At 39.7% G+C, this 24,859-nt stretch overlaps 1 protein-coding gene across 2 annotated transcripts in view; it reads left to right on the plus strand.

Moving 5' to 3' along the window:
* The first annotated feature begins 378 nt into the window (after nucleotides 1–378).
* myo10l1 (myosin X, like 1) overlaps nucleotides 379–24,859 on the plus strand; it is a 53,066-nt gene continuing 28,585 nt past the window's right edge. For both annotated transcript variants that reach the window (XM_040042393.1, XM_040042394.1), the window contains exons 1-2: nucleotides 379–1,203; nucleotides 12,730–12,828. In XM_040042393.1, the coding sequence (XP_039898327.1) occupies nucleotides 1,183–1,203; nucleotides 12,730–12,828 (120 nt within the window). In that variant the 5' untranslated portion in view covers nucleotides 379–1,182. The remainder of the gene's footprint in view (nucleotides 1,204–12,729; nucleotides 12,829–24,859) is intronic.

Consider the following 24,859-nt stretch of genomic DNA (forward strand, 5'->3'; position numbering starts at 1 on the left):
GGTAACAGCTGTGGTAACAGGTTTTATACAATCTATCTGATGTCTTTATTACTCAAATGCTCACTAATACTCTGGGAGCTACATCAATAGCAACATCTTGTGATTCACTGGTAAATGAAATTACAAGGCAATAAAATTCAAATAATTTTGTTCATGATTTTTTTTGCAGCACATGCATTTTGAAAAAGATCAGACATCAAAAAACTATACATTACAATACATTAACACATTACTTTTTTTTTAAATAAAGTAGTTCTATAACAAAAAGAAACCGTCTACATTGGCTTTGAGTTTTTCATTCTCGAGCATTTTGACAGAACAAATTTTTAAATAAGAGACCTAATCTCTCCAAACAAGGCAACCTGCTTCACCAGCATTTATCATCTTATTTCATTTATAAAAACAAAAATACTCTTTTCTTTCTTTCTTTTTTTCCGGGACTCATTGCTTTATGAACACTGACGTGATGGGATGAAGCCGGATAATCTGGTTCGGGATGATCATCTGTAATTAGACCAAGAGGGACAGAGGTTCTTTCATCTGTCAACAACCACAGAAGCGTCATCTCACCTCTAGGTGGACTGTCTGTGACCGCAAAAGCGCTGGTTAAGGTTTGCTTGCACATCTGTACGTGTGAGCTTATAATGTGTGCTTTATATCGGAGGGGGCTGTGTCTGCACCGCCCCATCGGTGTGTGCGAGTGGACAGCGTCAAGCTCATCCTACCCCCGGACTGGTCCTCTCGCAACCCCACGCAGGATACTCACATCCTCACACGTGCACACATACACACACAAATATCTACACACATACACACGCTGATACACAAACCAGGCAGACCTGGAAAACCGGGGCGCTTCAATTAGCGTTCCTCCGACGGATCCCTGGCGTGGACATTTTTCATTTTTTTCCTCTCAGCCTCCGTGGAATTTTCTCATGTGTGGTTTTCTTTGCGCATAGAGCGTGGACGCAGCTGAGGTGTGTTTGAGAAATTGGGCTATTTCCGAGGTTATAGAATAAACGCTCGTTGAATGGGAAACACCAACACAGAGGCACTGCTACCTTTCCCTCATCTCGACAAACAGGCTCACTCTTCAGTTGGTGAGATTTGCGCACCCGAGACCGGAGCCGGTGTCTGCGCTCTGCCGGGCCGGGCGCGAGTCGTCAGGGAGGAGTAGGCAGGATGGAGGCGTTTTTTGCAGAGGTAAGGCCACTGAGAATCTGTGTCACGGTTACGGAGATAAACATGAATGACATTAATGGCGTGATGATGCCTGGATTTACACCGCTGCATGTCTATACTGCAAGATACGGTTTCATTTTGATTCACATCAATTATGGCAGGTGCCGCTTTGCTTCCGTCGAGCAGAAGCATCCTCACCGTCCGCCCCCCCAAACCCAGAGGAAGGCCTGGTCCCACTATATGTTATAGTCTTCATGTATCTGGGGGAAAAACACCGTTTGTTTCATTATCACTGCAGAGGATCAGGGCCTGACTACCGGCTTGGTGAATTAATTCAGAGCAGAGCCGCAGAAAAATTGGCCAAACGGGAGCTGACATGGGCTTTTGCATCCATAAGGATGACTGCCGGATTAAAGCCAATCTGTTAAGGGAGGGTAAACCGTGTTGGCCTTCAGCAACAGCCCTACCACGGCATGCTGCCGCGAACAGACCCACTCTGTGTGTGTGTGTGTGTGTGTTTTTTTTTTAAAATTGCGCTGTGAATGGGATAGAGATCGGATCCATGGCAGGGTTTGGGCCGGTAGAGGAAGGTAAAAGAGGAGGGAGGAGGAGCAGTGCAAGGGATATGTCTGTGTGTGTGTTTGTGTGTATGTGAGACCGAATAGGTGAAGCAGGAGGGAGATAAATTAACTGCCCTTGTAATTGAAAATTAAGTAAAACATTGGTTATTAATTAATCTCCCACTCTCCCACTAACACTAAGATGACAAAACCAGTCTCATTTTCCTCTAATCTGATCCAGAGTTGTAAGCATTTTAGGCTGTCATTGTCTGTTGCTTTATTTTCTTTCCTTATAGGTCCTTCGACGTACATGTTCACACCCTAATCAGGAGATACAAGCTTCCTACCAGTCCCTGTCTTCATTTGTGTCTTGTTCCTCAGACCCCCCATTTAGTGGCTCAGGCACCCAAACAGTCTCGTCCACTGACTCCGATGCCAGTATCCATCCTCTCCAAGCTACTTATCCTCCCCCCATCTTAAGTTAATCTGATATGGGTTTAAATGCCTCTCACATTGGCAGTGATGTCATGCAATTTATTAGTGTGTGTGTATCCATGTGCTAGTGGTTGTGAGGGTATATGTTTGGGCACCAGAGCTATGAGAATCCCTGCTGATCATACTTCTTCTCAAACTGCATGACATAACCACCATAAGCCCACAGATTACCACACAACTACACCAAAACACAAAAACCAACACTCCCGCTTCATTTCCCATCAGTTTGTCTGTAATATATTGATCATAGCATTGATTCACAGACCACCATAAAGCAGCCCCACACTGCACAGACTATGAAAGGCTGCATTAGATCTGAAAATGGAGTGACTTATTGAGTTACGAGGCCCTGCAGACATGCATAAGCTGCTACCCAGAAACATGACTTCATGCAGTAGTCGGGTGCTGAGTAATCAATCCTTCTGGGAGGTGTCTGTCCAGCATCCACTTAGTTTCTTTCCTCTTCTGCTTTCATTGCTCCATCCTGTACCCCTGCATTCCTCCATTTGGATCGCTGAAAAAAAAAAAAGAGTGAACAACTGACCGCTCTGTCTCTGTCTCTCTCAACCCAGGCAGAAAATGTGATGGCCATCCAGCCAAGCATGAAATATCAGGTGGTATTAGACTACTGTATAATCCCCGCATAATCATACTGGCCTGGTTAGTAGTCAATTATGGCAGTTATGGTGACTTTATGCACTCTTAATATGAAAAGAACCCAATCACTTCCTTGTTATGGTGGCTAAAAAAAAAACAAATTGTTACTCCTGGTGCAGATTCCATCTGGCATTTTGAGTGTTTTTTAAATTTAAAAAGTGCTTCTTAAGTTCTTAGATACTCTTAGCTAGTTTCAAACAAGTTATTTCCTAAACTGGGTTAAAATTTTAAAAACTTTTAAAAATGTCTTAGCTTCAGTTCTGTTGTTTATATGTAAACCTGACTGGGCTTTACAGAAGCTGGAAGTTTTGGAGCACAATCAGCTTTGTCTTTAATAGATTCTATACATACAGTTTTATGCCCCGGTAACCACTGTGATTAAAATGCTTTTAAATAATGCTTCAAAAATAATTTTCCCTGGAGCTGCTTCATGATGACTGCTGAGTACTTTGTTGTCAACACTTGAGTATCTAAATTTGAGTATGTAAATGTGCTTATGAGTGAGTTGGGTGACATTTGTTTTCAGGGGTGATAGTTTGCGTTCGTGCCAGTGCACGTGTAATAGATTTGAATGGGTGTAAAGCTGAAATGAACCAATAACTGTGAGATAGGCATGTGCGAATAGACAAGGAACAGCTTTGGTGCCATTTGTTTTTATCCAGTTTGATATTCACTAAAGACCCTTCTGTTTCTGTCTCGCTTGCTTGTCCGTGTAACTGAATAAACAGTAAATCTTTATTTACTACCTTTCAATTTGTTGAGTGGTCGCTGTATCCTGTACCGAGAGTAGCTGAGGAGCAATAAAAGGTTTCTCACACTATGAGGGTGATTATAAAAATGTAATATTCAGTGTGCATTCTCCATGGCAATTTGCACATATGCAGTGAAACATTCATGGAAGCATTTTTATGCAGCTTGAACAGCATAAAGTGTCTTCTAATTGCAGAAAAAGAAAAATCGGTCCTTTTTCTTTCGTGCAATGGGTGTTCATGGAAAAAACCTTAGGGTAAATTAAGCAGAGCCCATGCCAATCCATTGTGGTACAAATTATGCCGGATTTGGTATGAAGTGCATACTGCAGGAATCTGGTTCAGTGGAGGTAAGGGAACAGTCACTGGAGATGTGTGACCTATATTCAGCAGCTCCAAACACATTTGTTCTGCTTTGGAGCTGCATCAGTTTTGCTTCCCTCTCTCTCTCTCTCTCTCTCTCTCTCTCCTCTTTTCCCTTCCCTCTGATGCTCTCTCTCTCCCTGCGGCCACTCTCTTGGTGCTTCTCCATCTCGCTCAACCAACCGCTTTAAGAGCTGCTCAGTCAGCCTCCCTCCCCCTTCTGGCAGCTCTGTCTTTCTCTATTCTCCCCTCTCTGTTTCCACTTTATCTTTTTTTCTCCTTTAAATCACTTCTTTTTTTTGTTTTTTGTTTTTTTCCCCCAGCATGTGTAGGTGAAACAGCTCTGCCTCATCTAAAATAAAGCTATGTTACAAGATATGAATTTAATTACATTTCCCATGATGCTATGGTAGTATATAACTATCAAATGTCACAATTTTCTGGGTAACAATAAATGAAACATAGCATATTACATAATTTCTATTGTATTTTGTCTTTCCTGATTTAAAAGTCTTTAATTATATTTATGGGCTTCTGGACTAGACTGTGCCCAATTTGATTGATTGGACTAATGGTCCTAAACCAACAGAGCGGTTCGATTTCTAAACCAAATGAATTTGTCTGGTTTGTCCAATGTCAAAAAACATTCTAATGCTATTACGATAAACTCAGATATCAGATATCATACATATTAAGTTGTAATTAAATTGGCAAAAAATCTGAACCATTTCCACAACCATTAATCATTATTAAAACAGCCATGGAGTAAACCATGGAGCCAGTGTACTCTCTGTACTGGACATTTGGTGTTAGATCTTTGCCAAATCAAACATGCGGATCATTGAGAATGAGATTTCTTATGCTGTTGTTGAGTGAAAACAAAGGAAGAGGAGTGGGGGTAGGCACGTTTAGAGGCAGCGACAGAGAAGGGAAGGTAGTATGGTGGCTATAGAGAAGAGTTTTAAATGTAGGGACTGTGACTGGTAATGGCATTGAGGCAGGAGGAAAGAAAAAGGAAGATTACATACAAGGTTTATGGATATAGTGAAGGAGGACATGCAGATCGTTGATGTGTCAGAAGAAGATGCAAGGGAGAGGATAAGATGAAGGAAGATCATCTGTTGTGGTGACCCCTAATGAGCAGAGGAATGAAGAAGAAAAAAAAAAACATTAGGCATGACTTCAATCGTTAAATTTTTTTTTTGTCAGCCCTAGCATTAAAAATCCCCACAGGCCATTGGCAGTGTCTTGCAATTTTTTACTATAGGGATCTAGATATGCAGGGTTCATTCCTCTGACCATGGTTCACCTCTAGAAATGTCATGAAAATTGCTCATTTAGATTTTGCATACTCCTGATGACAAGTTGCAAAAATTCTGCACTGAAAGCAAATTATTCCTTGATAGAGATCTGCACCAAGAGGTCTTCTTTCAACCCTGCTAAGCTTCTTCATTGCTGAAATTTGGTAGTTTTTGTGTAATCATGGTGGCAGATTGACAGACAAACAACAATAAAAATAACAATAAAACACAAGCTTTAGCACAGAGGAAGGATATTTAAGACGAGTTAAAAACAGTTAAAAAAAATTAAACAAAACTGTGAGAACAGTATTAACATTCACTGTGTTCTTTGGTAACAGCCTAGTCCTTCATCAAGTTTTCTAAAATTTGACTTAGTTATTGCTTAACAAACATACAAACTGTGCTGAAAACATTCAAATTAGATCGCAACCCCCTTCACCTGAACATCAACTCCCAGCATCCACCAGTGCCTAGAGGAGAAAGGCTGTTTCCATGGTATCCTGTTTCCACACTGTTGCCGTGGAGTCCTGTTGCCAGGGTGTTAGTGGGGGTGTGACTGTAGTTTAATCCAAGATGTGAGAGAATGTGATAATTAGCACAGAGCTCAAAGAGGATTTTTATACTGTACATACACACACACACTTGCTCCTGGTTTGTAATTTAACAGCAGACCTTGATCCAGTTTACCTTCGGAAAATCATGTTTGTTTTGGAATTAAGCTGTCCAAGGCTTCAGATATTCCTAAAATAACAGCTATGCAGCCAAGCAGGAAATAAAGGGCACTTATGTTCTTAAAACTCTTTGCATTTCTGCTGTCCAGTAGTTATATGGACTGCAGGTTAAATCCATGAAGTAAAGACCTTTCTGCATAAGTGCCTTTGCCATCCTAGTTGGATGGACACAGGGGGATAGAAATCAGGCACTTTGTTAATTGTAAAAAGTTTTGAAAAGGAATCACGTAGAGGTAATTTCTAAACCATACTTTAAAAAATCCCAGGCAACTATGGGAATGTTGGTTTCTTTCTTTTTTCCCTGTAAGATTGTTTGAGATTAGCAGCCACCCATGTGTTCCGATCATCCAAGATCCCCCAGAAAAAAGTAGTTCTATAAAGATACATACATATACACTACATTAAAAACACAGGCATCCTGGTACATACATATAATGGGAAAACACTGAATGATGAAATGTTTTCCATTGGTGGAGGTGATGTTAGTAACCAGGACTGATGTTGTTATACACAGATCTGTCATAGTTAAAATGGTTTCTAATGCCCAAGCGATCTAAGATTTTTAAGACCAATGCTGATACTGATATTTGGTGATTTAAAAATCTGATATTCTGGTATTTTGGCCACTATGTTTTTCTTTCAGCTGCACAAAACCTAAACAGATTTCTGTAACCTTTGTTATGTGTGGTAATTCTTTGAGTTATTTATGCTCTGCTCAGATCAGTTATGTTTGTCAGTTGTTGTCTTTGTGCCGTTCCAAATGCATGTTGGCATCAGGCAAGTGGACAGACTATGCAATGTTAATCCTCTTAACAACATTGAAGGGTGTTTCTCACCTGTCTTATTTATTGTTTGTATTTTCATTTGTTAGCTGTTACAAATGCCAACACTAATAGAGCTAATACACTTATATTAGCTAATATTGTAAAAGTTATCAGTCTTGTGATACATTGACCTGCCTCTAATGGTTTCATTGCTCATTATCCTCAAGGTGCCAACATAGGTATCCAACAATTGCTAAAGAGCACTGGTAACAAAAGATGGCAGAGACTACAGAATGTAGACCGCTGACATATTCTGTTCTCAACTGCATAGAAAATATGGATTTTTCAAGATTTTCATTAAAAAGCAAAAAGAAAGAATCAAGACACAACTTTGTGATCAGAGACTACATTTGAACATACAAGCTTCTAGATAAAGAGGAGGGAATTCTTCAATTCTTTGCAAGAGTAACTATATGTGACCACCCCACATGAGTGGTCACATGGGGTAAAGTTTGACCACTCATGTAACAATTTGTTACCTTATGCTATATGGTTTCCTCCAAGGATCGATTCTTGGACCCTTATTTCATTTGAACATGCTTTCTCAAAGTGAAATCTTTTAAAAGCACCTGGAGACTCATAATATCTATGCAGATGACACCCATATTTCTTTAGCTCTCTTCCAAAACACCTTTGGAGATATTGATTATGTTTGTGTCTTGAAAACTCCCCTAAAAAGAGTTTTTGGCGACAACCGATATCCCAAACTTTCTCATTGAACCTTCCAATTTCAATTTAAAAAGGATCAGTGTTAGTTTTAAGCTTTGTTTCCTACAAATAATAAAAAGGATAAAAAAAAAATTATAATTATAATAATGATGCCCTTGCAACATTTCCAAAAAATGACCTTTCATTTTATAAAACCTAAATTAAAAGACACTCATGGTATATGACTATGGATAAATTAATATGCTCTTAATGTTTTTTGCTGTGATCATGTTTCCATTTACGCTCAGATGTTTATTTATACCTGCAGTGTTGAATCTGCACTGCAATCCCTTTTAACGGCAGATGTACAGGCCAGTGACACCCACTAGCCCACATGCACATAAGCATACACACAGACACACCAACATGCACAGACCGCACGGATAAACACATGCTGTTGCTCTCCTTCCAGCAGCCATAATCTGCTAAAAGCCTCACTGTCCTGATTGTATTATCACCTTTAATGGAATATTACTGACACAGTTTAGGTCTCCAACACAGGCAGCGCTACGCTAAGACGACAGATCAGAATGCTTTTTGCGAGGAAAAAGGCAAAAGAAGGTGTCTCTCCAGTTCACATACAAATTTACTACATATTTGTGATAATCCTACTTTCTAGGATTTTCTGCTGCTCTTTGATTTGTGCTCTCTGCCTCATATTGACAGTTCACTCTCATGGCATTTTCATAACGTTATGGTGGAACTATAACTAACTAACTAATTATATATAGTGATACAGGGTTAATTAATTAACTGTTAATAACTTAAACTACAGTTAACTGAAGATTTGTCACATTATTTAACAAAATCACAGAGGACCAGGCCATAAGTGGTCCCTTCATCCTGGAGCCTAATAAAAATTACTACCTGATGCTTGTGATTAGAAAGGGATTGACAGTTTTTGCAAACACAGATACACAAAAAAACCCAAAAAAACAAAAACCCACGCTGGCCTTTAGTTTTCCTTTTATCTGCTGCTGAGCAGTCATCTGCTCTTGGCATCATTTATTAATTCGTGTCTCGTTTCTGTCATTTTGTGTCTTCTTCAACCTCCTGTACTTGTAACCTTTTGTTACATGCTTTGCTGTTTTCCTGCCCTCGTCTTCATTGTCCTCATTTTCCCCATTTGTCTGCCCTCTCTGTCTGTCTCCTCTCCTCTGTTGTCCTTTTAGTTTACACCGAGTTTGTCAGACGTGACTTTGCCCCACAGTGACTCCTCTCATTCTTTAAGCTGTCATTTATTTATGTGTAGTTTGACTTTTTATCTCACCTTTTTCTGATTGCCATTTTTTAAGTTTTGTAGCTGTTGGTCAAAGTCAAAGTCTGACTGTCAGTGTGTCCAGTTTGAACATCTACAAGAAGCAATGGAACATTTTTCAGTGTCCTGATATTCAGTTTCCTCTGAAGATGGACCAGTCCAATATTATTACAAGTCGCACTTAAACTTTGTATTTTAAATTAGCTAAACATTAAATTGCTAATACCAACATGTGCCATTGTGCATGTGCATTTAGCTTAAAACAGCACAACTTCACAGACCTGATAGGCAGGGCATCAGGACCAAAAGTGTCTGTTGAGAAGGTTAGCGCGGGCTCATTAGTGTATGTAAAACATGCACAGCTCTTGAGTATGCTTACATAAAGAATTTTATGGTGCTTTTACAAGCCAAAATCATGCATGATTTAAAATCCCCTTCCTGTGTCCCTCAGAACGTCTCCCAGCTCTGCAGCTATTTTTAGATCACTCCCTCTAAGTCCTGTTCTGACCACAAAAAATGATATAAAACCAAAACCAAGAAAGCAGCACTAATGATAGAAGAAGTCCAGAAATGCACAAAAACAATCTTTAAAGGGTGGAGTCATGAAACACGTTGTCTACAGTTGACCCTTTGTTGCTACATTGGATTCATATGAACCAGAGGGGTTTATTTCTTCGTCTCTTATCTTTCTTCTCAATGCAGCCATGACAGTCAACAGCTTCTTTTTAAGTTGATCACATATCTCAGCTCGTGTTAACCACAGAGCATAGCTTTATGTCATGACCAGTGAAAAACATTTAAGGTTTATTCAGTGATTCCATTCCTGCAGATGTTGGTCATATGTTTGCACTCAGCATTTGCTTTGGAGAGAGCTCCTCTCAGAAGGAGAGATCCTTCATCAGAGACTATCTCCATGGGAAGAGCCTTAATTATATGGCACAGGGGTCCATGTAATTGCCTGAACAGACAAAAGGGCCTCTATCAAACATACGTATAGCTGAGCGCTCATTGGATATGTCTAAATTTATACCTAAATGTCTGACTTTAATCTCTAAATTGTGACTTTTCTCAGAAGAGGATTAAGGCCAGAATTCTGATAAGAATAATTCACAATTTGAAAAAGTGTTGAGTTCAATCAATCAGTTGTGAATAAAAAAAAAAAAAGAAGATTTGGGGCTCACAGAAGAAAAAAACACACTCATGCATTAGCCATCATCATCATCATCATCATCATCATCATCATCATCATCATACATATCCTAGCTGTACTTGAAATTATGCTGCTGTATTTCTGTCACAGCATTCTACGGGAAAGATGTCTCGCTATTGTTTTAGCGTTTCCTGTTGGTTATAGAGTCGGATGTAAGACTTGAGGTCAGAGGTCATCTCTGAGGGTAAAGTGACAATAGACGCTTAATGGAGCTTGACTAAAAGGTAATGGGGCGGAGCCTGGGGCCTGTTTGACAGTGGTTTGGTTTGAATTTCATGGAGCAGAGAAACAATGCGAAGCATAGTGTTAAAGGCGATGTTACAGCCGTAGATATTAGGCCACAGAAAGGTTTGGTGTTTGTTGTCATGCATGGCTATTTCTGTCTTCCTGGGGCAGTAATAGATGGGAGGAGGGGAGGAGGACACAAACAGGAGGAGGAGAGGATGAGTCTGAGTAGAGGCTTTGGTGCTGGCAGGTCATTTATAACCCTCTGTCTCCCCTTAGTCTGCCCATGAGATTGCATATCGATCTGGGACTGGAGACCAATTTGCTTAAAGAGGAGACAGAGAGAGAGAGTCAGAAAGCAGAAACATTCATCGCTTTCTGGTTCACATAAGGTGAGTTTATGTCTGTATGACATATAAACTCACCTACACAATGACTGTGCTTCAGGGCAGACGCTACAGCACCAGTATTTGAAGATTAAGTCGTCTCAAAGGCCAATTTATTAGCTAAAACATGTGGTGGAGTACCAGTGAACTGTGAGTAGGTCATCAGGTCATAATAATGTCTCAGTGCGGTGGAATCTGACAGGAAAAAAGACAGAGAGGATAAAGAGGAGCAACAAGGCCGCTATATATAGAGAGAGTTGCTGTGCAAAGAACAGTGAAGGAAACCTTTTTGCAGACTAGTGCAGAAGATCAACTATAGATGGGTTTATGTTTTGCAAAAGCCAACAGCCTTAAAGTCTGTTTTCAGATGGATTCAGACATTTTATCCTCTAAGCCTCACCTTAAGCAACCCATTTGTGTGCATAAGTAACACACTGTATTGGTGTGTGACTGGTTTCTGCCTGGTTAGCTTCATAGCCTGAGGCATGACTGGGTTTCTGTTATTATCCGTGTGTGTATGTGTGGCACTGAGGGATTGAAAGAACCCAAAAAGAGAGAGTGGGAGAGAGGGAAGAGGAAACAGAAAGTGATAAAGGTTGTCAGGGGATGCTTGGGGCTGTGGCACCATCTGTTGCTAAAACAATTCTTTTCCATTTGTCTTCTGCTGCTCACGTCATTCATATGCACACATCTGCTGGTCCACCGAGCCTTTTAGGACTCACGCCTCTGCTTAGGATTTAGACTGGAGCACTTATGCCACGAAACTTTGCTCTAACTACAAGAAAATTCATACATTATGGATAACACCATCACTTAAAAGGTGGACTCATCAACAAGAGTGCAGTGAATGTGATTCAAACACCCACAAACATCACCATCATTATGACTAATTTGTCAGAAAAAGTGAAAAAAACCTGTCACACATTCCACATGTGAGAGCACAATGTAGAAAGAAATAGTTTAAATTAATTTCAGTGCACAAAATTCAGCTCTCTAGTGAGATTTTGTCGTTAACAAACTACAGTACTGTGTGTTTTCTCTGTTGACAGTGTAACCTTTTATTTTAACTTCCTCTGTTTTGAATTCAAACAGTTAACAGAGTGCAGAGAATAGTAGTCGTATTCAGCTGTAAGCACATTTTAAGTATTTATTGATGTAAAGTGTTTTTCATTAATAGCTTCTTGTCTGAGGATATATTTTATACTGTAGTAACACGACACCAGCCTCCAGCAGGCGCCCCGTGGTTGGAGTTATAGTCGTTAATAAAATAAGCAACGTTTTTTATTCAAGTATTGTTTTGATTACATTTGACACCACTTCTTGGACCTGTTTTAGAGGCAGTGCTTGGGTAAACTCACAAGCGATTCAGTTTAAGCAAAACTGTACAAGTGGACGTATGGTGTGCCTCCTGTTTTTCCAGCGCTTCAGTCGCTCCATTGACTCATCTGTCCTCTGTTGCACTGTCCTTCTGTTTATGGGTTTCAGGTCAGAGGTCAGTGACTGTGTGAAGGAGGGCTTTGTCTGTTTAGAAATATTTAGGAATAGCACACTTCCTCTGAACATGAATAAACTCCTTGCACAAAAAGATAAAGACACCAACTGCAAGCGCTCCTGCTTCACCATGTTAGAAATTAGGTGTGGATACTAATTGGATGGGATACTAATTCTAGCTTGAAAAACTAGCTTTAAAACAAAATGTACATACTTTATATCTGAGCAAAGCCAAACTATGCTTTGAAGTCACTCAAAGCATAAATAATTATCCACAGCTTACATCAATACAGTTTATCTAGATGAATTTTAGCCTGGCAACAAGATTTAGCGGTTACATATTTTCCTAACAAGTGAAAGATTTCCAGTTTGATTGCAAGATGCAAGAGGAGATATAAATCCTTTTGAGGTTGCATCAAGAAAGGCATCTGCTGGAAAAATCTGCCAAATCAATCATGCAGCTGTGGTGACCCCTTGTGAATAAGGGAGCTGACCAAAGTAGCTAAAAAGATGAATTATTTAAAATCTCACCTGTTTAGGGTTGCAGTTATTGGCTGCTTAACATCTGTGATTTGTGTGCTTGTTACAGGGTGCCCGCGTTTGGGTCAGGGAGAAGGAGCAGCTGCTCCCAGCCACCGTCAACTCCTGTGGAGATGGAACCCTTGTGGTCACAACAGATTATGGGGAGGTATGAAACGCACACTTTGCACGACCGTCTTTCTGATCTCTTTTGCCTTCAACACTGTGATGAGTGAGCAAAAGTCTCATTAGGACCCTCCATATACAACCATGCATTACACCGCTCATCATTGACGTGAAGGTGAAGCAGCCGTGTAGGTACATCCTCTCCTGTGCTGATCAATGCAAACTCCTGGTCATGATGTTCCACTTTCCCTGCCCCAGTTTCTTCCTCCTCCTCTTCCTCCGCCTTCTCCTCCTCATACATATTCAAAATTCATCTCTGGATCGCTGACACACATTCTGCTATCAGAGGAGAGCCAGAATAGATAGAAGGCATTATGGGAGTGTAGATGAAAACGGTCAGATGTAAGGATGGGGTTGCCTGCGGCTGATCTAAAAAAACAAAACAAAAAAAACAACCTCAACCTTTTGATGCCACGCACACTGCCAAAATAATGGAATTGAATGTTTAAATCCCATTATAAATGTGTGTGTTTGTGTGTGTCTGCGCTCATCTAATCTGTGTTAGATCAAGGACAAGCACACATTGCTGTTTGGATTTAATATGTTTACACACACACACACACACACACACACACACACACACACACACACGCTCTCCAATTGCTCTCCATTTAAAGATGGAGGTAATAATAGAATTGTTTATTCCTTCCAAAATCAAGAGTCTTAATCCTCCTTTTCCAGCCCTACAAGAACACAGTAGATGTACAGTAAAGATGTACAATGAATTCATGCTTTTGAAGTTGTTCCACTTCTGATCCAACTACTTCAGTGTTTCTGTTCAGTGGCCCAGGAGAGACAGACAGGGATTTCCCAAAATAGAGGACCAGTTATAGGAGCAGGCATTCTCTTTGCTCTGGATTATGAATGTCCTTAACCTCTCTAAAGCCCCATCCATCTCTCTGCCCCCCTTCTCTGCTAGATGATGGTGTTTAAATGTTGGCTCTGCAGGAGGTGATGAATATTTGATGGAGAATCAGCAGGATGGTGGGGTTATACCCCACAACAACAGGATCTGACCCATGAAAACAGTCCCACGGTCCCTATTCATTCATTCCCACAGCTCTGCACCGTGTTCTCCTGCTCAGAAATAAATGTTTGATTTGAATGACTGCAGAGCACAGTGAATCCTAACCTTGTTTTGAAAGTAAAGAAAATTGCAGCAGTTTGCAGGTTTATGATTTTTTTGCTATGTTATACATGCCATCAAGTTACCCTTTAACAATGAAACACTTGTTAGTTTAGTTAGTGGCATGGAACACAACCCCCCTCCACATGTGAGCCTACAGTATAAAGAAGCCTACAGATGAGTTAGGGTTTATCTTTACACTATATGTATAAAAATATTGGACCACCTACACATTACACCTACAGGAGCAGCTAAGCCATGGAAACTGATGCCATGAAGCTTATGGAGCACAGTTTTTGTGCTGATATTAATGCCTGAGGAGGTTTGGAAGTCAACAGACAGTTGATGGACTTTATGCACTGCGCACCTCAGTGACCTGTAAACTTTATGTGGTCTGCCTGTGGTTCCTTAATGCTTCCATTCTGCAATAACACAGCTTAGAGTTGATCATGGAGGATCTCTGAATATAAAGATTAAAGGGTGTGGCCCACTACTTATGTTCCTGTATATCAGGGGTCCCCAACTCCAGGCTTCGAGGGCCGGCGTCCTGCAGTTTTTAGATCTCACCCTCGAGGCCTGGAGTTGGGGCCCCCTGCTGTATATGGTCAGTGGCACTTCTCAATGCTCTTTGGTGTAAAAACTATAGCAACACTAGGTCTTTTCAACTGTTATGAAAGCTAGAAACCCCACGAAAACAAACTACAGCCGTACACTAAGCTGAAGACATAATAGCTATAAAAATCTCCTAATGCAGTAAACTCAAAGGGCTCAAATAACTCTGATGTAGGTCGACATGAAGTGTTTAATGCGAGCACTCACTGAAGCCTTCTCTCCACGTATTGGCATTATATTGATTTGAGAAAACCACAACCTTTCTCACTTTCTCAGAGGAATACATGAAACAACCTTGAGGGTTATTATTGTTTGTTCACACTTTTGCAGTCTTTAATTACATCATCTTGTTGTGTGTTATTTTTCTGCAGTTACTTAATGGAACAGCGCCTTCAGCTGTTCATCTCAATAAACCGACTCCTCATGTAACTGTGGTGATTAGAAACACCGGCAGCAGGAGATAGCACTTTCATCACAGCTCGAAGAGTTTACACATTCTTCCTGTGGCTGTGTGAGCTTCCTCCCACAGTCTAAAGACATGCAGGTCAGGTGATTCTAAATTGGCGACAGCGTGAATTTGAGACATTTAAGGTGCTGTATCAATGTTTATGTGAGTGAATCTGGATTGGTAAAGCACTATTATTGGTCCAAATAACCGTTTATTCCAATTTCAAAGAGCCAGACTGTTGTAAATTTGTAGAGTGGTCCAGAGCAATAGTTCTCCAGTTTTAAACGGTATATTTGAGCACTTTGTTATTAGCAGCCTGTCACAAAACAAATCATTTGTTCTTATTTCTTTAGTTGAATCTATGTAGACCAAAGACAACACAGTTTAAAACACATAAAATAGTGTTTTAACTCCAACAATGTGGTTCCAAAAGGGGCAAAAAACTTGGCACAGATCGTATCTTGAAGCAATATTAGTCATGGTTTGGCCTCCCCTGAACCTTTGCCTCAAAATTATTGAAGGAGTCTCGGATCATCTTGAAAGAAAACAGAATGAAGGGCGAGATGGCTGTAGCTTAGGCAGTAGAGCACATCATCTACTCATTGCAAGGTTGGTGGTTCGATCCCTGGCTCCTCCAGTCTGAATAGTTTTCTTGGTAGAGAACTTGATAACGTTAGGCTACATAAGGTAAAAAATGAATGAACCTTTGGGGAAACTTGGTAATTTAAAAAATGGGTAGATAAAACATACAGCAAATAGAGCACTTTAACTAGTTGCAATTGATTTCAAAGAGCTCCCATTGGCATCCTGTTAGTTTGTGTTTGATATGATTAAAGGGCTCCTACCTATATATTCTTTAGTGGGGATGTTACATTTTCTGCCTCCACCGGGCACCTTTGCCATACACTTATATAGCACACACACACATGCACGCACACTCAGGTTACGTTTGCGATGATTTATGGACTGTGTGTGCTGTGTGACCTGGATTTCAGTAGCTAGCGTGAAAGCTGCAGCGAGAGCTCACGCGAGCACAGAACATGCTGCAGGGATGCAGCACTCCTTGTCCACACACACAACAATTGCATACTTAGAAACACACACGCACACATGCACTACTACGCACAACTACTCCTCCCTCGTACTCGGTCAAATGTGCCTAATGAAAAGTTCAGAAATGTTTGGGCCGATTCGCCACGGAAGAAAGCTAGTGTAGTTGTGATCTCCTGACCCACTTCCTCTACTCAGATTCACATTTCTAACCCTCTGAGGATCCCCGTAGTTACACACTTGCTCTGTATAACATAATGAGATTAACATAATTTCACACAAAAATACGGATGAACGCACACACATTTTGCTAAAGTATCTGTCTTACTCACTTGCATTTCATCTATTCACACCTTTCCAGGCACTGCAGTGTTCTTTATTAATGCAGGGCGGAGACCCCCTATAGAGTAGTGTGAGTGCTAATTTTTAAAGGAGGATTTTTAGTCCAGTTTTAGTCAGTCCAGTTGATTAGAACACATGTTCAGTGCTAATTCTGGCTCTGTGGAATAAAGTAATGTTTTAAGACAGGGCAAATTTATTCATCAAGTTTATTTGGATTTTATAATAGTCACCTAGTAAAATAATCGTCTCCATGGGTGTTGGCTCTGTTTTATGTTTGATGCCAGTTGCAAAACTGTTCAGATGGCGATCAAGGCAAATTATTATTGAAGCCATGTTAGCATACTGATGCTAATGTTAGCACCGCTGCTCCGTAGTTTCCCTAGTTTGTGAGGGTGGTTCACAAATTACAATCACATGCTTCACACATTTTTAGTGTTTCCTCTTCAAACTCAAATCCTATTTTTCCTTAAAAAGTAATGCAGTACATTATTTAATTACTTGCAGGAGAAAATTACATTTCTCATTACCTTATTTTCTCATTACTACGGTACATAAAATAACCTGAAAAACATTTAACGTTAAACCTTACCCTACAGTCCTATACACCGACACAAATCCTTGTTACAAATCTCACTTATGTGATCTTTCTTTTAGTTTTTATGTATGAACACAAAACCGACATCACAAAACAACGCTGAAAACCAGCACATTGAGACTTCCACTGTGATTCCACTTTAGCAGCATGAGCAGGAAGAAACGAAGGCTCCAAGCCTGACTGATTATCTCTGCTTTTGTTACCTGTTGAACTTCTGGCTGCTGGGCTGTGGTCGGCTTTCACTCAGCTTCATCATCACTCTGTGTTCCTGTTTAGTTTTGTGTTAACATGCTGTCTTTGCAGGGGCTTGCAAAGAACTGAAGTTCTGCTAGCAGCATAATGTGGCTGTTCCTGATATAGCTGCTTTCCTACAATAAAGCTGACTATAGCACAGAAAGAAAAAAGCTTGTTATCCACCTGCTGTGCAGATAACTGAAGAACCTTTGTAAAGCAAGTAACAACGTAATGCAGTTACTGAATTAAGTCCAGTAACGTGTTCCTTAAAAATGCAAAATGTTTACAGTAGTGTGAAAGCAAAACCAGTCATTATAATGTAATGCATTACACCCAATACTGTCTTGACTCATACCCAAGCAAATCAATGTTGTCTGTAGTCAGGAATGCTGATAAATGTTTTAAAAATCCTTCTTCATATTCTGCAGGCTTGATAGTTTTTAGCAAACGAGCACTGCCAAGCACTGCTGGCTGCCGTTGCCCACAGTGTACTTTGATTTCAGTGATCAGATTACACTAAAGACCTCCTCATCCCAACTGCACTCATTTAGATCTGACACTTCAGATCCAAGGTCAGTGAGGAGACCTGCAGGTGCTGTATGGAACTATGTGATACTAAATCTGCACTGGCGAATAGAGGTCTACAGAATATGTAGGTCACTGTGCTCACAGCTCTCTTCCTCTCTGTCTCTCCATCTTTATCTCCTCGCTGTGGTTGCAGCTAATATGTGAAGTCAGATGAAGAGGCTCGTCTCCTCCGGCTCTCCTCCTCAATCATGCAAAGCAGCTTCAGACATCAGAGAGCTTTACAGAAAGACTCTAAGCACTGCATGTATATGTGTGTGAGCTTAAAAATGTCTTTACATGGCAAAGAAAATGATAAAAGGGAAGAAGTGTTCTGAAAAAGTGAATCATACTAACCCGTTTTGTCATTTAACTTTCCATTAACATAAAATAAATATATTTTCAGTTTGAGATCATCCCCATAGGCTTTCTTTGCAATGAATTTGGTGCAAGTTTTCTAAAAACAATACTACTCAGCCACTTTAGGAAAGTAGTTTTATCAGATAACTATCTTTGTGAATCACAATTTTAAGTCTGGCGTCTTCAGCAGAGTGTAGGCCTGAATGTTAGGTGTTGTGAAGTCAGAGAGTACTCAGAGATGCACTAAAACAATTTTTCAAATTTTGTGGTGGGATTTTCTGACCACCTTCTCGCCGAGTATGATCTCCCATTCCTGTCTTAGTGAAGACAGATAAGAGTTAGTTAACCATCCTCTACTTCTACTTCAGCCTGTCTCTGTATTTTCGTCTCGCTGTTCTTCTGCTCCTGTTCTGGATGATGAATTATTGAATATGAACTATCCCATTTTAGACTCTCTGGGTAGTCAGATTTATCGTGCGTACATCTGCATCTGCATCACAGCACAGTTTGAGTGTGTTCGTACCTTTTTCTTTGTGGGTTAATGTGCAGATAGGCTCCATGTAGAGAATGTGTGTTAAAACCTACTGGAGGGCAATGAAAGAAAACAGAGACATCTGCAAAATTCTTTTCCCCCTCTCTCACTTCAGCTGCAGGTTACTTCAGTTACTGACACACTTTCCAAATTTGAAGCATCTCATCTCCCTGAATTACTTGTGAATATCTGCTTTAAATGCTGGGGTTTTTTTTGGCTTCATAACCAGTTATATGTTGCAGAAAAGTATCCCAGGAATTTATTTGTTTAGTTATTGTGTTAAGAAATTCTTCAAATATACATTTTAGCAATCCCCTCCCCCCTTTAATGGTAGTTTGCCATTTGTTTGCCATTTTCTCTTGTATGTTATGAGGACGTGATTGTGGCTTGTTTGAATATTCTTTCAACCCTGTAGGCAGTTTATTCTTTCAGCTCCATACAAATTTAAAATAGATATAAAACAACCAGTCTGAACAAATATAAAAAATAGGTTACCATTTATATACAAGTTGCAGTTTGTGGAAGAGAGTATGCTCAAATAAAAAAAAAAACCTAAAAGGAGATTAGGTGCATGAGTTTAACTCACTGATTTTCCTATTGTAGAGCTTCTTTTCCCAATATTATATGGATATAAGTGTCCTTAGGGTAAACAGTACAATCAGTGAACTCCTTCACTTCAGTTTGACGTAATTCTGCACATTTACAGATAAAACTCAGCCAGTGTAGAGAATAGGTCAGCAGGACTGCCATAATGCATTAATTAAATACACCATTAAATAATTAATTAAATGTGGCAATAATTAATTAAAATTGGAATTAATTAATTAAATAAATAGTTATGACACATGTAATTAATTCATTATTGACACATTTAATTAATTATTTATGTATTTCACATTTTAATTAATTATTGACACATTTAATTAATTATTGACACATTTAATTAATTATTTAATGATATATTTATTTATTTCATTTTGGCAGTCATGGCGCCTGGCTCTCATCATGAAATAATTTTATCTGTCAGCCTCACCCATCAAACTCAGGGGGCGGGGTTAACGCTGCCCATGCAGCTTCTCTAACATTTGATTGGTTGCCGTGCAAAGTAAGTCAAAACAGGTCGATCCTAGATAATCGATTGCTTGTGTAGACTTGGGGCAGCCAGGTATCCCAGAATGCAGATCAAATCACAGGCAGCAATGGTGGTGGTGTAGTTTTAAAATACCCCGTTTTTCTGTCACCAGCTACACTTTTAACAGTGTTTTAGCCGCGAATGTCGCGAAGTATGTCTGGTCAGGTTGTCAACATAGAACATGTTTGCAAAAGTGCTCAGATGTTTTCAGAGATTTCACTAGCTGTGCTAACAATTAGCATGCAGAGTGCACCCAGGGGGTTACGTTAACCGGTTTGTTTACATATTCCACTCTCCGTGTTCCACATGTTGCATTCGCAGATTCTCATTTTCACCGAACGATCGTCTCTTTCCGCCTGGTCTTGTGTCTCTGTGCTTCTGTAACATAAAGAACGAGCTGACATTTTTCTCACGAAACCAGCGATCAGCTCAACAGACCCTCAGTTTACCTGCATGCATCCTCCTCCTCATCTGTCAGCTGTTTAACACCTGCTGCTAATTCAAGAAACACGCCTACGTTACCTGGTGATAGTCACAGTTTAACCGGGCAGCCGGTACTCGATATAAAGCAATGTCAGCGCATTTTTCTGCACAAGATAAGTAAATATAGTGTTTTCCCCGAGCGCAGAGCTGCTGGAGCTTGTTTCCTTACAGAGCACTTTATAGGCGAAGCAGCTTCATCAGCGGCTGATGTCCAATCACCGGCACACAGCTTTGAAACCTCAGCTGAGTTTTAGCTCTCAGTGGTTAAACGCTGGACTTCATTCACTCAGGTTCTGTCTGTCGGGTCACGTTTACTTCGCTGTTTTATTTACAACTGAGCAAATCGGTTTGGCTGAGGTTAAAGTTACGTTTCATAACTGCATAGTTTCACAGACGTTTAATGGTTCACTGGCACATGTGTTAGACTGAACTATCATCTAAATATCATCTGTTTTTTAATAGTTATTCAACTGTATTCTAAGCACCAGCTGTCTGTTAGAATGTGATTTTTTTTCTCTCTGTTGGCAGAGGTATAAAAATGCGCAGGAAAATCTGACGTGCATGGCAAACTTCACCGACGATATTTAGGGAGGAATAAACACACATCAAACATAAATGAACCATTTGCCTGTCTCCATAATTGAGAGCATTTTCTCTTCTTATGTCAACACTCTCTCTCTCTTTTTTTTTTTTTTTTTTTTTTTTTTTGCTTTTTCGGTCATGTTATGTTTACCTGTCAAAGGCTCGTTACAAACTATGAAACACATGGTGCAGACTTCTGGATGTTAGAAGAAAACTAATACTGCTCATGAAGGAGACTAAAGGCAGGAAGGTGTCCTTTAAAACTAAACATGTTAATAGGACCTCCCTATTTATATCATAGTTTATGATATAGCACGTGTATTTCAGTAATAGCCTGCTGATTTCAGGTGAACAGTTGCTCACGTAGGCGTTATCTGTGAAACTCCTTAACTATAATTTATCCAAGTTAACTTCAGTTAACCATTCAGACAGTTCTTTTGCAATGAAAAACATAAACACCCATGCTGCCGGTAGATTTCCTCAGTGCCAGCTGTTAACATTATAGCTGCTTATGCAGTAACCATGGTAACCACGGACTGAGCGGCTGGATCGACGGAGGTCAGACAACAATTTTACATGTATGATCTTAAAACAGGACACAGCCACTATACGTGCTGGCCTCATATCAAATGTGAAGGCAGACTGAGTCTATGTTTGACGTTTTTTATATCTAATCTTCCTTTTCAAACATTTAAACAGCAGCGAGTCTGCAGCTGAGGGAATACAAACTCAAATTGTCGGAACAGGTTTGCTCGTTTCTTGGATTCATTTGGTGATTTATTAAATGTATAACTGTTATTCTAATCTGCTGCTGAGTCTCTTACACTTTTCTTTATGCTGTATATTTTCACGTCTCTGGAATAGTTGGCAGTTAGATAGTCAGCTGGGAAACTTTGTGTTAACTCATGGAGCTGAGGATATCGTGGATATGCTGACCTCGCTCCGTGGTGTACAGGGCCGTTTACCCTCATGATTAATATTCACTATAAAAATATTAGCCGAACATCATGAAGTCTGTATGTGTTTCATAGTGTCGAACAACCTTTGTACAGTTAAAGCCAGCAGTTACTACATGACAGAAACACCAACGTTATCTCTTTTATGCGTTTATACACAGGTCACGCTGATTACTGAACAAAAACCCAAAGATCAGATGTTAAACAGATTTATTTGCTCTCTCTCCTCCTTAAACATGTTTTTAATGTTAGTTATAATTCAGAATTGGCGACTGAAACACGTAGGACACATAAGAACATCAGGAAATAAAACACCGATAAATATAACCTCAGTAAAAGAAGTCAGCGGGGGTTACTACAGCTGTGTACCGGGGCCTGCGCTTTGTCGGTGGGATTGCTTGCGAGGCGAGCGGGTCTATCCCACGCTTTGCCGTGAGACAGGGCAGACATCTCCGAAATCATCGAAGCACTTTTGCAAAGAGGCTGTATCTTGACAAACCGACCAGACACATGAAGATTAAACCACTACCTTCTCGGCTAAAAAAATATTAAAACAGTATTTGGTGACACACAAACAGGGTTTTTCAAAGTTCAGTTCTGTTAGCTTCCACATGCCGGTTGTTGTGTGCTAGAAACAATGGCCACCAGGCCAAAGCAATGGTTTTGACTCGATCAGCGTTAACCCCGCCCCCTGAGTTTGATGGGTGAGGCTGACAGATAAAATTATTTCATGATGAGAGCCAGGCGCCATGACTGCCAAAACGAAATAAATAAATATATCATTAAATAATTAATTAAATGTGTCAATAATTATTTAAATGTGTCAATAATTAATTAAAATGTGAAATACATAAATAATTAATTAAATGTGTCAATAATTAATTAATTAAATGTGTCAATAATTAATTAAATGTGTCAATAATTAATTAAAATGTGAAATACATAAATAATTAATTAAATGTGTCAATAATTAATTAATTACATGTGTCATAACTATTTATTTAATTAATTAATTCCAATTTTAATTAATTATTGCCACATTTAATTAATTATTTAATGGTGTATTTAATTAATGCATTATGGCAGTCCTGGCACTCCATAATCTCAATGACGCACAGTGAAATGTTAAAATAATGTCACAGCAGCTGCTGAAAAATAAATAAAAGAGCAGGAGTGATGTCACAGGTGTTACAGTTTGAATGCATGTCTATGTTTTTTAGTGCTATCCTGCTAACCTGTTATAATGGAAGGTTAGACTTGTATGAGGAAGTTGTTAGAATTTATAGAAATATTCAAAATCCAGAAGAGCAAAATCAAAGATTATTTTAATACATTTCAAGACTACTGCTGGATATTCCTGTTGGTCAGAGTTATGAAGATAAGTTATGCAAATATAGCTATGTAAATACAACATGCAGGCATCCATTTGTGTTTCTTCTCTGTTGACCTGGTGTATTTTTTTTCTTAGTGTTGTGTGTGTGTGAAGTCTTATCTTCCCTTCCACTGTAATTTACTCTGGATTGCACAGGCGTGCTTGACTTTCTGATTGAAAAGGCTCTCGGTGTGCCTTCAATTACAGACAGGGGTCTCAGATTGAGCCATTTAGGCATTAAGTGATTCACTGTGAGGGATACACAGACACAGATAGATAGCAAAGTATACTGGAAAGATTTGAAGTATAAAAAACAAGCTGAAGGAAAACAGTATTGACGACGAGAATAGCAATACAGAGGAGAGGAAAAAGGAAAGGAAAAATGCCGTGTGGGGCAGATAGAAGAGAAGGAGGTAAATTAATGAAGAGTGGAACGATAAGAGAGGCGAGATCGAAGGAACAGAGACACGAGAAATGATGGGGGAGGGATAAAAGACGGGTGACATACAAAGAGAAAGAGAGATGAGAGAGACAGAAGTGATGTTTAAGACATGAAGACATGGAGAACTCCAGAAAAAAAACAGTGGGAGATCATGATTTAATAGGATGAGAAAGTAACAGAAAAAAGTGGAAAGAAAAGCTTTATGGAGTGGAGATCTTTCAAGAGTATTTTCATCTTTCTATTTTTAAAAAAAGGTCTGCCTGTAATATCTGCAATATGGATGTGCACAGCTGTCCACATCATCACAAACAAGCACGATGGTCCATCTCATTTCGTAGACAAGCGTGTGTCTAACTCACACATCAGGCAGTGATGATAGCACAACCACATACACTAACACACTCACACATAGATCAGCTTCAAAGGTTGAAAATAGCAGGACGTAGCATTAATTAAACCAAGAGAAAACAGATACGGTCAGATATGGATCAACATCATCATTCATTCACAGGGAGGATTTAAGTTCAATATTCATCCCTGGTCTCCGATGAGCTTTTAAATGTCTGGCTTTTTAGCTCTTAAATGCTCCACTATGATTAGCAGCTGGTTGCTACCTTTTTTGGTCTGTTTGGTCGTGAGCAGGTAGCATAAAATGAAGCTTTAGAGATTCTTTAGCAGTGCAAAGTGTGAATAGGGAAGAAGTTAGAGCAGTGGGTCCCAAAATCAAAGCAGTGAAGTGAAGACTAATAACTCAGACATTCAGATAAATATATCATAGATGTTTTCCATCTTCTCATGTAACTCTCAGCAAGAAAGTAAATGACGCTGAGTTCTTAAATTATAAAATATTAGTAAGTTATACTACGTTATCTGGTCACAATCCTCTTCATCAGCTTCATGCAGCAAGAGGGTCAACACTCAGGCAGTCTTTTCCATGCATAAAGCATTCTACAGCACGTAACATTAAATTGATCCAATTTAGAACACAGGGCCTTTTAAATGGATGGGGTCACAGTAAAGATGCAGAGCTGTTAGCTGCTCGTGTCATCATACATGAGTCATGCCTTCTATAATGGAGGGTGAGGTACAATTGGGTCATTTCATTTACAGCTCAGTGAGTGCAGAAATGTTACCGACTTCATTAGCATTGCGATACTTTAACTGATGTTTTGGCATTTCAGAGA

This window comes from Simochromis diagramma, unplaced genomic scaffold (assembly GCF_900408965.1).
Source record: "Simochromis diagramma unplaced genomic scaffold, fSimDia1.1 OVJJ01000304.1, whole genome shotgun sequence".
Classification (NCBI taxonomy): domain Eukaryota; kingdom Metazoa; phylum Chordata; class Actinopteri; order Cichliformes; family Cichlidae; genus Simochromis; species Simochromis diagramma.